General features: G+C 60.5%; 1 protein-coding gene across 1 annotated transcript in view; it reads left to right on the forward strand.

Annotated features, from left to right (window-relative positions):
- UNC5A (unc-5 netrin receptor A) overlaps positions 1-12,656 on the forward strand; it is a 63,085-nt gene extending 50,429 nt beyond the window's left edge. The window contains exons 3-15 of the mRNA XM_024116321.3: positions 2,363-2,506; positions 2,756-2,859; positions 3,021-3,201; positions 4,617-4,781; positions 5,827-6,015; positions 6,121-6,423; positions 9,182-9,269; positions 9,487-9,655; positions 9,817-10,050; positions 10,180-10,329; positions 10,414-10,578; positions 11,209-11,387; positions 11,624-12,656. Coding sequence (XP_023972089.1) covers positions 2,363-2,506; positions 2,756-2,859; positions 3,021-3,201; positions 4,617-4,781; positions 5,827-6,015; positions 6,121-6,423; positions 9,182-9,269; positions 9,487-9,655; positions 9,817-10,050; positions 10,180-10,329; positions 10,414-10,578; positions 11,209-11,387; positions 11,624-11,789 — 2,237 coding nt within the window. The 3' untranslated portion in view covers positions 11,790-12,656. The remainder of the gene's footprint in view (positions 1-2,362; positions 2,507-2,755; positions 2,860-3,020; positions 3,202-4,616; positions 4,782-5,826; positions 6,016-6,120; positions 6,424-9,181; positions 9,270-9,486; positions 9,656-9,816; positions 10,051-10,179; positions 10,330-10,413; positions 10,579-11,208; positions 11,388-11,623) is intronic.
- The last annotated feature ends 38 nt before the right edge of the window (positions 12,657-12,694 follow it).

Here is a 12,694-nt window from a genome sequence, read left to right on the forward strand (position 1 = left end):
GCCTCGGCCAGCAGGGACCCCTCCATCCTCCCGTCCCTCCCCAAGGCTAGCATCTGCTCAAATTTACCAGGCAGGTGCGGACACAGCCGTGCCCAGAAACTGCTCCCAGGAGCCAGGCTGCTCATTGACCTGCAGCAGGGAGGGCACAGCCCCTCATTTCAAGGACCAGCAGGGCAGGCTCTGGGTCTCCCCACCTCCCAGAGCCTGTGGGGCTCAAGGGCACTGCCTGGATCTAAACCTCATGGACGAACTTGGCCCTTATTCGTGGCAGCAAGAAGGAGATGAGATGGCAGGACAGAAGTGGGGAGGAGACAGGGAAAAAGAAATAGGAGCACTTAAATTTTTTTAAAGGATTTTTTTCTAATATTTATTTATTTATTTGGCTGTTGCAGCCAAATAGTTGCAGCATGCAGGATCTTCGTAGCGGCACTCGGAATCTTTCATTGCAGCGTGCAGGCTCAGTAGTTGAGGCGCACAGGCTTAGTTGCCCCGAGACATGTGGGATCTTAGTTCCCCAACCAGGGATGGAACCCGCGTCCCCTGCATTGGAAGGCAGATTCTTAACCACTGGACCACCAAGGAGGTCCCAGGAGCACTTAAATTTAGTGCTGTTCTCCCTGAGCTGAGCTGCCTGGGTGGTGCGTGAGCTCCCCCCACCACCATGGAGGATGGAGCAGTCCATCCATAGACCTGTCCACACAGGAGAGGAAAAGTATCCAGTTCAGAATGTTCTGGGGGTCTCCCACCACTAACCCCAAAGGCTGAGAGGGAGGACCCTGTCTCTATCCCCAAGTATGTGCACAGCTCCTTCTCAGATGCTCCATGAATCTGTGTGCTTGACAGCTGGCTGGTGCCCAAGGGCCCTCTCCTATGCACAGACCCTGTAAGGGACCCCTCTCGCTTCTCAGCCCTCATCCCACACCACTAGAACGCACACATCCAGCGCCTTAGAGGATGGGGTAGGCAGTACCCAGAACGGAGGGATCTAGCCCAGTGATGTGACCTCAGCCAGAGGTGATACACACACCCCAAATCCTGTGAGAACTCACAGGCGGGGGCAGGGGTGAGGGATAGGAAAATCTGGGAGCCCAGTGTGGGAGCCGGAGAGACTCATGAGGAGGGGTCTGGGCAGGGGTCAAGGAAAGACACGTTAGAGAAATTAATACAGAAAACAGCCTCCTGGCTTGCCTGCTCAGCTGAGCCCCGGCTCCTCCTGCAATGCAGCCCTAATTGAATTTCTCTGTTAACAATGGAAACACCAGCCTCTCTCCCTCTTTCTGATAAGCCAATGACCCAAGCGAAATTGGGGTCAGGAGGAGGAGAAATTGGAAACAGTCTTTTCTTACTCCTGGGGACACTGGTTTTGTCTGAGGGCCAGGGGCCTGGAGGAGGACTGGTATACCCCCTCCTGGGTCCTCAGAAGTCTGGACCCTCCCCAGACGCCCCACACCTGGTTCTGGTGTGGCAGACATGGGGGGACTGTGTCCATCCTTGAGAGGTGTTTCCTCCAGCCCAGTCCATTCAGGGTAGAGAGGGTCCCGGCCACCCATCACAGGCCAGCTTCCCCTCTGTGAGCTGCCCCCTCCCCCTCGCCAACATTTCTCCCTGTGGGATGGGCACCCCCGGCACCCTCCTCTGGTGAACCCTGAGCACGCCTTGGATCCTGAGCACTCTGAACGTACTCTGGATTCAGACAGCAGACAGCCCTGGACGCCTATGGCAAGTCACTGCCTCTCTGAGCTTCTGTTTCCTCATCCATGGAGTGGGAGCAGTACCTCCAAGGGAGCAGATTGAAAAAGATAAGCCAGCACGTGGGAAACCCTTGCTAAGCCCCAGGGGTCTATTATCATACAACATAATCACTGTAATTATCTTATTAATAGCTGTTATTATATTATCACGCATCAGGATCTGCCTACTAACCCCAGGAGGTGAGCCAGATCGCTCCTTACCCTTTTTTTTTACCCACAAAGGTCCCAGGGCTAGCCTATCTGCCCCACCTCCTCTGCCAGCCCCTGTTGCCCAAAGCTCCTCTGTGCCCTTGTCTCTGAAACAACAGAAAGCCCCTGTAGTGATATTTTTGTAAGTGATTCCAGGGAGACAGGCCTTGGGTAACAAAGGGTAACAAAGTATGATGAATGGAAGTGCTAAGCACCCACTCTTGACCTTCAGGTGATATAAAGGGACCCCCCCCAGCCCCCCAGTGTTCCCTCCAGGCAGAGGGTTGCCCCCAGTGTCCGTCCGCTCTCCTGCTGAGCAGAGGGAGGACTGTGGTGGCGCACGGGCCCGGCAGGGGACTGGACAGAGAGGTCTGGGGGCTAGGCATGGCCCCGGCCCTTGCTACCCACCCCTCCACCCTCAGGACTGCCTGCCATGGAGGTCCGCATCAATGTCTCGAGGCAGCAGGTGGAGAAGGTGTTTGGGCTGGAGGAGTACTGGTGCCAGTGCGTGGCGTGGAGCTCCTCAGGCACCACCAAGAGTCAGAAGGCCTACATCCGCATTGCCTGTGAGTCCAGGGCGGAGGTGGCCCTAGGGTGTCACTGGGGGAGGAGGTCTCATCAGAAATCCTCAGATCCTGCCTTGATGGGTGGAGGGAGTGCCTGTGGACGCTGCCCAGCCACCCCCTTGTCCCCCTGGGCACTTGACACTTCCTTCTGGCATGTGCCATGGCCCCTGCAGGACCAGGGGACAGGGTCAGCCAGGCTGACCTGGCGTGAGGCACTCAGCCTGGAGGACACTCTTTTTCTTCCCCCAGATTTGCGCAAGAACTTTGAGCAGGAGCCGCTGGCCAAGGAGGTGTCCCTGGAGCAGGGCATCGTGCTGCCCTGCCGCCCGCCAGAGGGCATCCCCCCAGCTGAGGTGAGCGGGGCTCCAGTGCCACTCCACAGGTGGGCAGTGCTCCCAGGTCTCGGGTCCCACCTGCCCACCCCTCCAGGCTGATCCCCCACCCCAGGGGCCACTCTCGCTCCGGGCAGGGCCAGCATAGTCAGGTAGTGCAGTGGAATGGCTCCCTCCCCCAGGTGGAGTGGCTCCGGAACGAGGACCTGGTGGACCCATCCCTGGACCCCAATGTGTACATCACGCGGGAGCATAGCCTGGTGGTGCGACAGGCCCGCCTGGCCGACACGGCCAACTACACCTGCGTGGCCAAGAACATCGTAGCTCGTCGCCGCAGCACCTCCGCTGCCGTCATCGTCTACGGTGGGCCCCGGTGCTGGTGGGGCAGAAGGGCTCTGGGCATAGGCGAGGCACTGGGGCTGCCTTCAGGGCAACCACATGTGGCTGGCTCCCTGCAGAGCCAGGACCAGGCAAGCCAAACTGTGGCCTGACTGGGAAGGACAAGGAGAGGGCTTACTGTGGCTGTCAGGGAGCCAAGGGGCATATCTGGGTGGAGACGGGGGGCAGGTTGGTGGTCATCTGTGGCTGGACCATCCCTTGGCTTACTTGTGGGCAGGAGGCCATTGTGCAGAAGGAGATGAGTGGACAGGATGGGAGTCTAGGAAAGTGACAGACCACAGCCTGTGCTCCTGTGTCCCCGGGGTAGGAAGTAGAGTGACCTGGGCACCCCCAGGAGCAGACAGAGGGAGGGGAGTAACCCCCTTGAAAGCCTGGGGTTTGGGTTGGAGGAACATGGGAGTTGCAGCTAGGGCTGGTGCCCACGGGGAGAAGGGGCTGTGGAGCAGGTGCTGCCAGGCCCTAGGGGCAATGGGCAGAAGCATGGTCTCCCCTCCAGGGCCTCTCTCTCAACACAGCTGCAGCCTGCCCGTTTCCAGCTCACAGCCCCTCTGTCCTCCTGCCCCGGCCCCTGGGCCAGTGTGTCTGAGGAAGCCCCCGCTCCCTGACCCCAGTCCTTCTCTGTCCGGCCAGTGAACGGTGGGTGGTCGACGTGGACCGAGTGGTCCGTCTGCAGCGCCAGCTGTGGGCGCGGCTGGCAGAAAAGGAGCCGGAGCTGCACCAACCCGGCGCCTCTCAACGGGGGCGCCTTCTGTGAGGGGCAGAATGTCCAGAAAACAGCCTGCGCCACCTTGTGCCCAGGTACCAGCGGCTGCCGCCTCCCGCATCGCTCTTCACCACGCCATCTCCGTGCCCTGGCTCCATCGTGCCCACCAGCCTGCTCCCCATGGCTCCATCCCACCCGCCCGCACGCAGGGCCAGGCTCACAGTCTGAGGCCAGGATGGGGTTCAATGTGATCGGTGGCAGGGCTCAGTCTGTGTCCAGGCTCAGCCTCAGCAGAGGGGCTGAGTCACAGGGTCTAAGGTGCAGTCAGGACAGGTACAGTCACTGTGGGGCAGGCCCCAGCCTGGTGCTGCAGAACCACCTGCGCCTGGGATCAGAGGGTCATTGTGCGACCAAGTGCCCTCACTGCCCCAGGGCCAGGATGGCCCCCGGTGTGGGTAGAACCAAGCAGGCCCAGCGTCATCGTGCCTCTTGTCATTAGCATGCATCATCCAGGCCCGCTGGATACCAGAGGGCCTGCAGCCTGGCAGGCTTGGCCCTGGCCCTGACATTGCACCAGGTCCGGACGCCCAGCGGGGCCACACTGGCAGACGGCCTGGACTGGCTCCCTGGGCTGACCACGCCATCTCTTCTCTGTCCATGTCTGTCTCGCATCTAGTGGATGGCAGCTGGAGCCCGTGGAGCAAGTGGTCGGCCTGTGGGCTCGACTGCACCCACTGGCGGAGCCGTGAGTGCTCTGACCCAGCACCCCGCAACGGAGGTGAGGAGTGCCGAGGCACTGACCTGGACACCCGCAATTGTACCAGTGACCTCTGCGTGCACAGTGAGTCCTCTCCACCCGGGAATCCTCTTGAGTTTGCCAGGACTGGCCCTGCCCTGCCCCGGGGAGGTGGTGGCTAAGGGAACAGTCCCCTGCCACAGGCTGCACCGCCTATTCAAAGCTCAGGACCTTGGGGAACCCCATCCCTAACACACCCAACATGTGCCCACATACACCCCAATACCTCCCATACCTGCCCTGAGACATGCATACATTTGGAGATTTTACTGTGCACACCTGGCCTCTGGGATCATCTCCCAACCCCCTTCTTGTCTTCTCCTGCAGTTTTACCTCCGCCCCGTCCCCCAAGTGCACACACAAGTCCTGTGGGGACACCAGACTTGTGAGGCCTGTTAATTACAAGGCCATAACTAACAATTAAAGATCTCTGTTGGATTTTGTCTCGAGAACACACCCTCCCCCATTCTTTCAATTAAAAACCTGATTATCTGTGTCAATTCCTTTCTGATGGACATTTCTTCCATTATGCAAAGCCCTTCTAAAATCAATATAGCTTCATCCAGGCAGTCAATCACTCTCTCCTCAGCCCTGCCCCAGGCCTGTGGGAGGCAGACAAGGAGAAGAGCCCTAGCACCCCTGCTCCTGGCCCAGGGACTGGCCAGGAACCAGAATGGCAGACCCCCGCCCCCCGCCAGAAAGCAGATCCCCTGCTTTGGGGATCCTAGGAGCTCACCCTCAGTCTCAGCTGCCCTGGGCCCCAGAAGAGCAGGTTCAGCCTAGCAGCCTGGTTCCAGGCCACCCAGGAAAGTGGCTCTTCCCCTCCTCCATTCTCCATCAGCAGCAACTTCAACATGAATTGAACTCATGAGGGTTGCAATTTGCTCAGAGAGACACAGCAAGGTGGTGGCAGATGCAGGACTGGAATGCATGTGTGCCGATTCCATGTTCCCTGCTGCCAGCGTCTGCTGCTCCACTGGTGCTGACGCTCAAGAAGTGGAGGCCTCATCCTCCTGGGGTGTAGACCGCTGGCCTCTCCTTCCCGGCCTCCTGCACCCTACCCCTCCCAAGCCTGTACTCTCTCCCACAGCTGCTTCCGGCCCAGAGGACGTGGCCCTCTACGTGGGCCTCATAGCCGTGGCCGTGTGCCTCCTCCTGCTGCTGCTCGTCCTCATTCTTGTGTTCTGCCGCAAGAAGGAGGGACTGGACTCGGATGTGGCCGACTCATCCATTCTCACCTCAGGCTTCCAGCCCGTCAGCATCAAGCCCAGCAAAGCAGGTGGGGTGCCCCTGTCCCCAGCACTTATGCTGGGCCTCCATGCCAAGGGCCGCCCAGACAGGGCTGCCCCCCGTGCCACTCTCTAAGTCTCTCTGATCCTTGCAGACAATCCCCACCTGCTCACCATCCAGCCAGACCTCAGCACCACCACCACCACCTACCAGGGCAGTCTGTGTCCCCGGCAAGATGGGCCCAGCCCCAAGTTCCAGCTCACCAACGGGCACCTGCTCAGCCCGCTGGGTGGCGGCCGCCACACGCTGCACCACAGCTCACCCACCTCCGAGGCTGAGGACTTCGTCTCCCGCCTCTCCACCCAGAATTACTTCCGCTCCCTGCCCCGCGGCTCCAGCAACATGGCCTATGGGACCTTCAACTTCCTTGGGGGCCGGCTGATGATCCCTAATACAGGTGGGAAGGACAATAGAGTGCCCCAGGGAGCTCTAAGAGACAAGACTAGCATGTGTCCCTCCTGGAGGAGGACGGGACAGCCTTGATGTTCCTCCTATACCTCTCAGCCTCACCCCGAGGGCTGAGCCAGCCCAGCAAGGAAAGAGGATAGAGTTTTGGAGACGATCCAGTCTTGGCTGGCAGTGGGGCTGGCACTGAGGCTGAGGCCAGAGCTATCTCCCTTCTGTTGCCCAAGGACACAGGACTACCATCCATTCATTTACACAGCCAACCAGCCTGTGTGTGCCGGGGCCTAGGCTCCAGGGATCCGGGGAACTAGTGGAGAGACAGCAGAGGAAAAACGCCTGGACAGGGGCTCCTCCACCTACCACCTCACTGAAACCCCTGGGACAGGGTCTCAGAGACACCTTCATAGAGAATCCACAGACCCTTTCCATGGTCATCTTTTGGGAAAGCACCACAGCCTCTGGTGTGGCTCCCCTCTCCCACCCTGAAATTCTCTATTTCCTCGGTTTAGGTGACCCCACATGGCCCTGACTTCCTTGTTCCTCTCCAGCTGCTCCTGGTGCCTGCTCCCTAAATGTAGGTGTTCCTCAGAGCACGCCCCCGCCCCCGACCCTGGCACCCTCTTCCCAAGTGATCTCACCCACTCCATGGCTTTAATCGCTATGTCTGTGCAGATCACTCCCATTCCTCCATCCCCAGCCACAGTTCTCCTGGGTGACAGAATCGTACACCCAGCTGCCTCCTGGACAGCTCCATCTGGATGTCTCACAGCACCTCAGATTCCTCATGCCTAAAACAGCACCGTCTCCCACCCTCCCCCAGAACTTCCTCCTTCCTGGTTTTCTCTTCCTCAGGGATGGCACAGTCGAGTTGCTCAAGACAGAAACTAGGGTTCACCTTGGCCTCCTGCCCTTCTTCACTTTCCCCCCTCACCTCCACACCAGCTTCATTCACACACTGATCCCATCATTCTTTCTCCTCAAATGCTCCTGCATCTTCCTGCTTGTCTTTCCTGCTGCCTCTCCTGGGCTAGGCCACCACACCTACCTCTCATCTGATTCACAGCTCCAAGCATTTACTCACTAGAGCCACACTTGATCATGTCCCTTTCTGGGGCTTCCACTTTTCCCTTCAAAGCCCACATGACAAAACCACAAGGTCTCATCCCCTGTGGCCAGCTGCAGTGGCCACCCCTCCCATGCACATTTCTCCTGCACTTGGCAGCCACGGTGGGCTCTCATGAACCCAAATACACTGGGCTGCCCTTTGTACACGCCGTCTCTCTGCCCCCATCCACTAGCTTAACTGCTACTTCTCCTTCGGGTCTGGTAGCTCTCCCTCTGTGCCTCATGTCCCCCTCACTTGGCTGCTAGGATGATGAGGTGAGATGGTCCATGTCAAACTCTTAGAAAAAGGCAGGCGCACAGTGGGCACTCAGTGACCATCCACCCTTCACTCCCCTGGTGGGGCGAGTGGCCAGGTGGGCTGTGCTCCACCCTGCTCTCCCCCAACACCCAGCATCCTTTGCTGCCATCCACTTATCTGTCTCCCCACGGACTGAATGCTTCATGAGAGCAGGGCTCATGGTTTTCCCCACGTTCCTGAGTACTCAGCATTAGCATTCACTGAATGAGTATTTGAGTGAGGGTACCCCCGCCACAGAGAGCATTCACACGTGGATCACCGAGACTATCACCAACCGTGGCAGCCGGTACCAGGAGGCAGCACAGGAAAGTGAAGGGAGCAGTAGCTGCAAATACACCACCACTGGCTTCCCTCTCTCTCCTGGGCTTCAGTTGCTGGGAAGTAGTGATATTCCAGCCACCCCCACCTCAGAGCTGCCCACTCAGGAGAGCATGCTTATGCTTTTGGACTTGGTGGGATAGCCATAGAATTTCTTCCCCTCTCCCTGTCATGAGCCTCTGAGGCCCCTCCTGATGTAGGGGCTCCCTGTCCTAAAAGGGCAGGAAGGTGGGGCAGGACCGCTCCTTACCATCCCCAGAGTGACTCCCCAGCCCCTGGCCTCACCGTGTCCTGTCCCCTGCCTCTCCCCTGGAACCACCTCTCCCCCGGCAGATGCTTTCTGATGCTGCCCCTGCAAGACGCTGGGACAAAGGCGAATCAGCCAGACAGGACGTGTATGCAATGGCACCCAGACTAGGGAGGGCTACCAAAGTGGGCAAGGTTGTTAAAGGCCCCGGCCCCACCTGCAGGGGGCCACTGCCCAACAGAGAGCAAAGTCACCAGAGGTGGGGTGCCCACCCAGAGGTGGCCAAGCCGAGGGAGAGAGGAGGAACTTGAGCAGGCCAGGAGGGTGGAGCACTCAGAGGCACACTTAGGGTGGTGGCTCCAGAACAGCCAAGTACACAGCACAGGCTAGGCCCACAGGCCAAGGGCCTTAAATATCCGGCCAAGGAGCTGGACTTTACCCTGGAGGCAGGGAAGGTTTTAAGTGGATGATGGGGCAGGTAGGTACAGCGTACCTGGGGGTTCCAGAGTTTTCTGTGCCCAGGCTAACTAGGCATGCATTTCCCACCTGAGTTCCCTCAGCCACTCTTGGGGTCTCCCCGACTCAGCTTCATGCCCGTGTGGGTGGTTGGCCAGCCTGGCAGTCCCAGTGGCACTTCTGTTCCCAGGCCAGGCTGGCGCCAGTCAGTCCTCAGAGGGAGGCTCAGGGAGGGACTGGCGGAGTGAGGTGTTTGGTGTCTTTGCAGCCCTGGTAAGCCCCGGCTGTCCCACCTCTCTGTCACAGGCATCAGCCTCCTCATCCCCCCAGACGCCATACCCCGAGGAAAGATCTACGAGATCTACCTCACACTGCACAAGCCGGAGGATGTGAGGTGTGGGCATGGGCCCTGCTGCTGGGACTGGGTGGGTCCTGTCCTTGCCTGCTGTCACCGTGACGCCCCTGCCCACCCCACTGTTGGGCCTGGTCTGGCCTGGCCCGAGGGAGGGCAGGGGAAGAGGGGCTCCTAAGCTCCACCCAGCTCCACAGCCCCTAACCCCAGGGTGGCCCACTGACGCCTTTCCCTTCCCACCCATATTTCCCCACTTGAGGTTGCCCCTAGCCGGCTGTCAGACCCTGCTGAGTCCCATCGTTAGCTGTGGGCCCCCCGGAGTCCTGCTCACCCGGCCAGTCATCCTCGCCATGGACCACTGTGGGGAGCCCAGCCCTGAGAGCTGGAGCCTGCACCTCAAAAAGCAGTCCTGCGAAGGCAGCTGGGAGGTGAGCCCCAAGCCTCCTCCCCACCCCACCCCTGGAGCTCAGAGTGGTGTCTGGCTTCCTGCCTGGCCCTTGAGCCACGCCCCCCCCTCCCCCGGCCAGTCTCTGGCCACTCCTCAGAGCTGTGGTTGGCTGCGAGCTGACCCACCAGGCCCTGCCTGCAGGACGTGCTGCACCTCGGCGAGGAGGCACCCTCCCACCTCTACTACTGCCAGCTGGAGGCCGGCGCCTGCTATGTCTTCACGGAGCAGTTGGGCCGATTCGCCCTGGTGGGAGAGGCTCTCAGCGTGGCCGCGGCCAAGCGCCTCAAGCTGCTTCTGTTTGCCCCCGTGGCCTGCACCTCCCTCGAGTACAACATCCGAGTCTACTGCCTGCATGACACCCACGATGCACTCAAGGTACCTTCCAGCCCCACCCTGCCACAGGGAGGCCAGCTCTGACGGCTGACCACCCCTGGCCCTAGGGAGGGGGCAGTAGAGAGGGGCGCTCCCAGCCCCCAGGCCTGGCTGACACCTGGGGCACTGCAGGAGGTGGTGCAGCTGGAGAAGCAGCTGGGAGGACAGCTGATCCAGGAGCCTCGCATCCTGCACTTCAAGGACAGTTACCACAACCTGCGGCTGTCCATCCATGACGTGCCCAGCTCCCTGTGGAAGAGCAAGCTCCTCGTCAGCTACCAGGTGCGGGCGCTCAAGGTGCTTGGAACTGGGCACACCTGAGCTGGGCACACCTGATGCCACCTCTCTGTCACCCCCCACCCCCAGGAGATCCCCTTTTATCACATCTGGAATGGCACACAGCAGTACCTGCACTGTACCTTCACCTTGGAGCGCGTCAGCCCCAGCACCAGCGACCTGGCCTGCAAAGTGTGGGTATGGCAGGTGGAGGGCGACGGGCAGAGCTTCAACATCAACTTCAACATCACCAAGGTGGGCAGCACTGCCATAATCTGCTCCCCCACTGGGCCTACCCTGCCACCAAGCCCACCTCCTAGAAACCGCTTGGCAGCTCTCTCCAAGTCTCCCAGGGAGGGAGGTGCAGATGCACATGTAGACAGATGCAGACAGATGCTGTTGGACTTGGAGAGGAGGAGACGGGAGCAGCAGGGAGGGGAGGGGGAGATGGAGCTGGCCTGGGGGCCGCGGAGGACTTCCCTGAGGAGGGACTTTTACTGGGCCTGGAAGGATGAGTAAGAGTTAGACAGGCAGCAATGAGGGAACTGAGTGTGGAGGACAGAGGCAGTGAGAGGACAGCAGTGAGTTCTGAGTGATCAGCAGAGTTCTGCTGGTCAGCAGAGGGTGGCAGAGGTGACCTAGGGAGGAGTAATGGGGTAGGAAGGAGAATGAAGTCAGAAGGCTCCTCTGCTCACTGGCTCTGTGACTGTGGGCAGGTCACTGCACCTCAGTGCTCCAGTGAGCAGGGCCCTGGTCCACCGGGAAGCAACAGTGCCCACGCTGTCCCCATGCCCTGAGGTGGTCCAAGCATTCCCCCAGTGTGAGGTAGCAGTGGGCTGGGCTGGGCAAGTTCTAACAGGTACCTCCACCCCTCCCCACTCCCAGGACACGAGATTCGCTGAGCTGCTGGCCCTGGAGAGTGAAGGGGGGGTCCCAGCCCTAGTGGGCCCCAGTGCCTTCAAGATCCCCTTCCTCATTCGGCAGAAGATCATTACCAGCCTAGATCCACCCTGTAGCCGGGGTGCCGACTGGCGGACTCTGGCCCAGAAACTCCACCTGGACAGGTGGGTGGGAGATGGGCAGGGAGGGGCTGTGAAGGCCACCTGCAGCCCAGCCTGGGTGGAGAGGATGGGGGCAGCGGGTGGACAAGACACACTCTGGGGCCTGTGCCCCAGCCACCAGCAGCTGGGGCACCCCCTTGGCTGAGTGAGGGGAGGCCCTGTCCTTGGGTGGTCTAGGAGGGTAGAGGCAGCAGCCTGAGGGAAGCCAGGCCACTGATGGGCTCCCCTCCCTTCTGCAGCCATCTCAGCTTCTTTGCCTCCAAGCCCAGCCCCACAGCCATGATCCTCAACCTGTGGGAGGCGCGGCACTTCCCCAACGGCAACCTCAGCCAGCTGGCTGCAGCAGTGGCCGGACTTGGCCAGCCAGATGCTGGCCTCTTCACAGTGTCAGAGGCCGAATGCTGAGGCCGGCGAGGCCCACAAAGCCTACACTCTCACCAGCTTTGGCACCCGCCAGGGACAGGCAGAAGCCACCACCGGGGAGAGCTGCGTGGACAGGCCCCCTCCTGGCAGACGCTGTCCCCTAATACTGGCCCTTCAGACCCTGCCCGCACTCCTTCCCCTCCATGGCCTGCCTGGCGGGCTGGCACTGCCACCTGCTCCGGCTCTGCCCGGGGCCCAGGGTGGACAGTGCCTGGAGCCCGGGCTGGGCCCAGCCCATCTGTGTGTGTGTATGTGCGTGTGATGCTACCTCTCCTCCTGCCCCAGCCAGGGGGCCGCATACACACGGGCATACATGCACACGATGGGCTCGGGACGTGGCCCCCGGAGCTCCTGCCTGAGCTGGACCTTATGCAAACATTTCTGTGCCTGCTGGGTAGGGGCACATCTGAGGGGCCTGGCTCCAAGCCTGTGGGACTGAGGGCCACAGCTGAACAGGGGGCGGCCCCTGGATTCAGGCACACAACTACCACACGGGCATGTGCCCATGCATGTCCCGTGTGCTCCTGTCACATGCATCCCCCCACACATGCATCTCATGCTGTACACCTGGAGGCTGCTCACGTCTCTCAAGCCTGGTGTCAGTCCACATCTGCCTCTCACATGCTGCCCTTCTCCCACCCACCCAGGGACACCCAACGGCTCCTCCCCGATCCCCCCCTGCCCTCAGCCACGAGGAGCCCTGCCCGACGGGGCGTGTGAATATGCAACGGGAGTCCCGGGCTGGACAATGGCGAGTGTGCGTGCCGTGGCGTGCCCGTTTCTGGGGCTGGCCGGTGCCCCCGTGCGGGGCCAGTCATGTGAAGCTTGTGCCCTGACTCTGTTTTAAGTGCATTCGTGCACTTACACTTGGCCTTATGTACACAGCC

This window comes from Physeter macrocephalus, chromosome 2, assembly GCF_002837175.3.
Source record: "Physeter macrocephalus isolate SW-GA chromosome 2, ASM283717v5, whole genome shotgun sequence".
NCBI lineage: Eukaryota > Metazoa > Chordata > Mammalia > Artiodactyla > Physeteridae > Physeter > Physeter macrocephalus.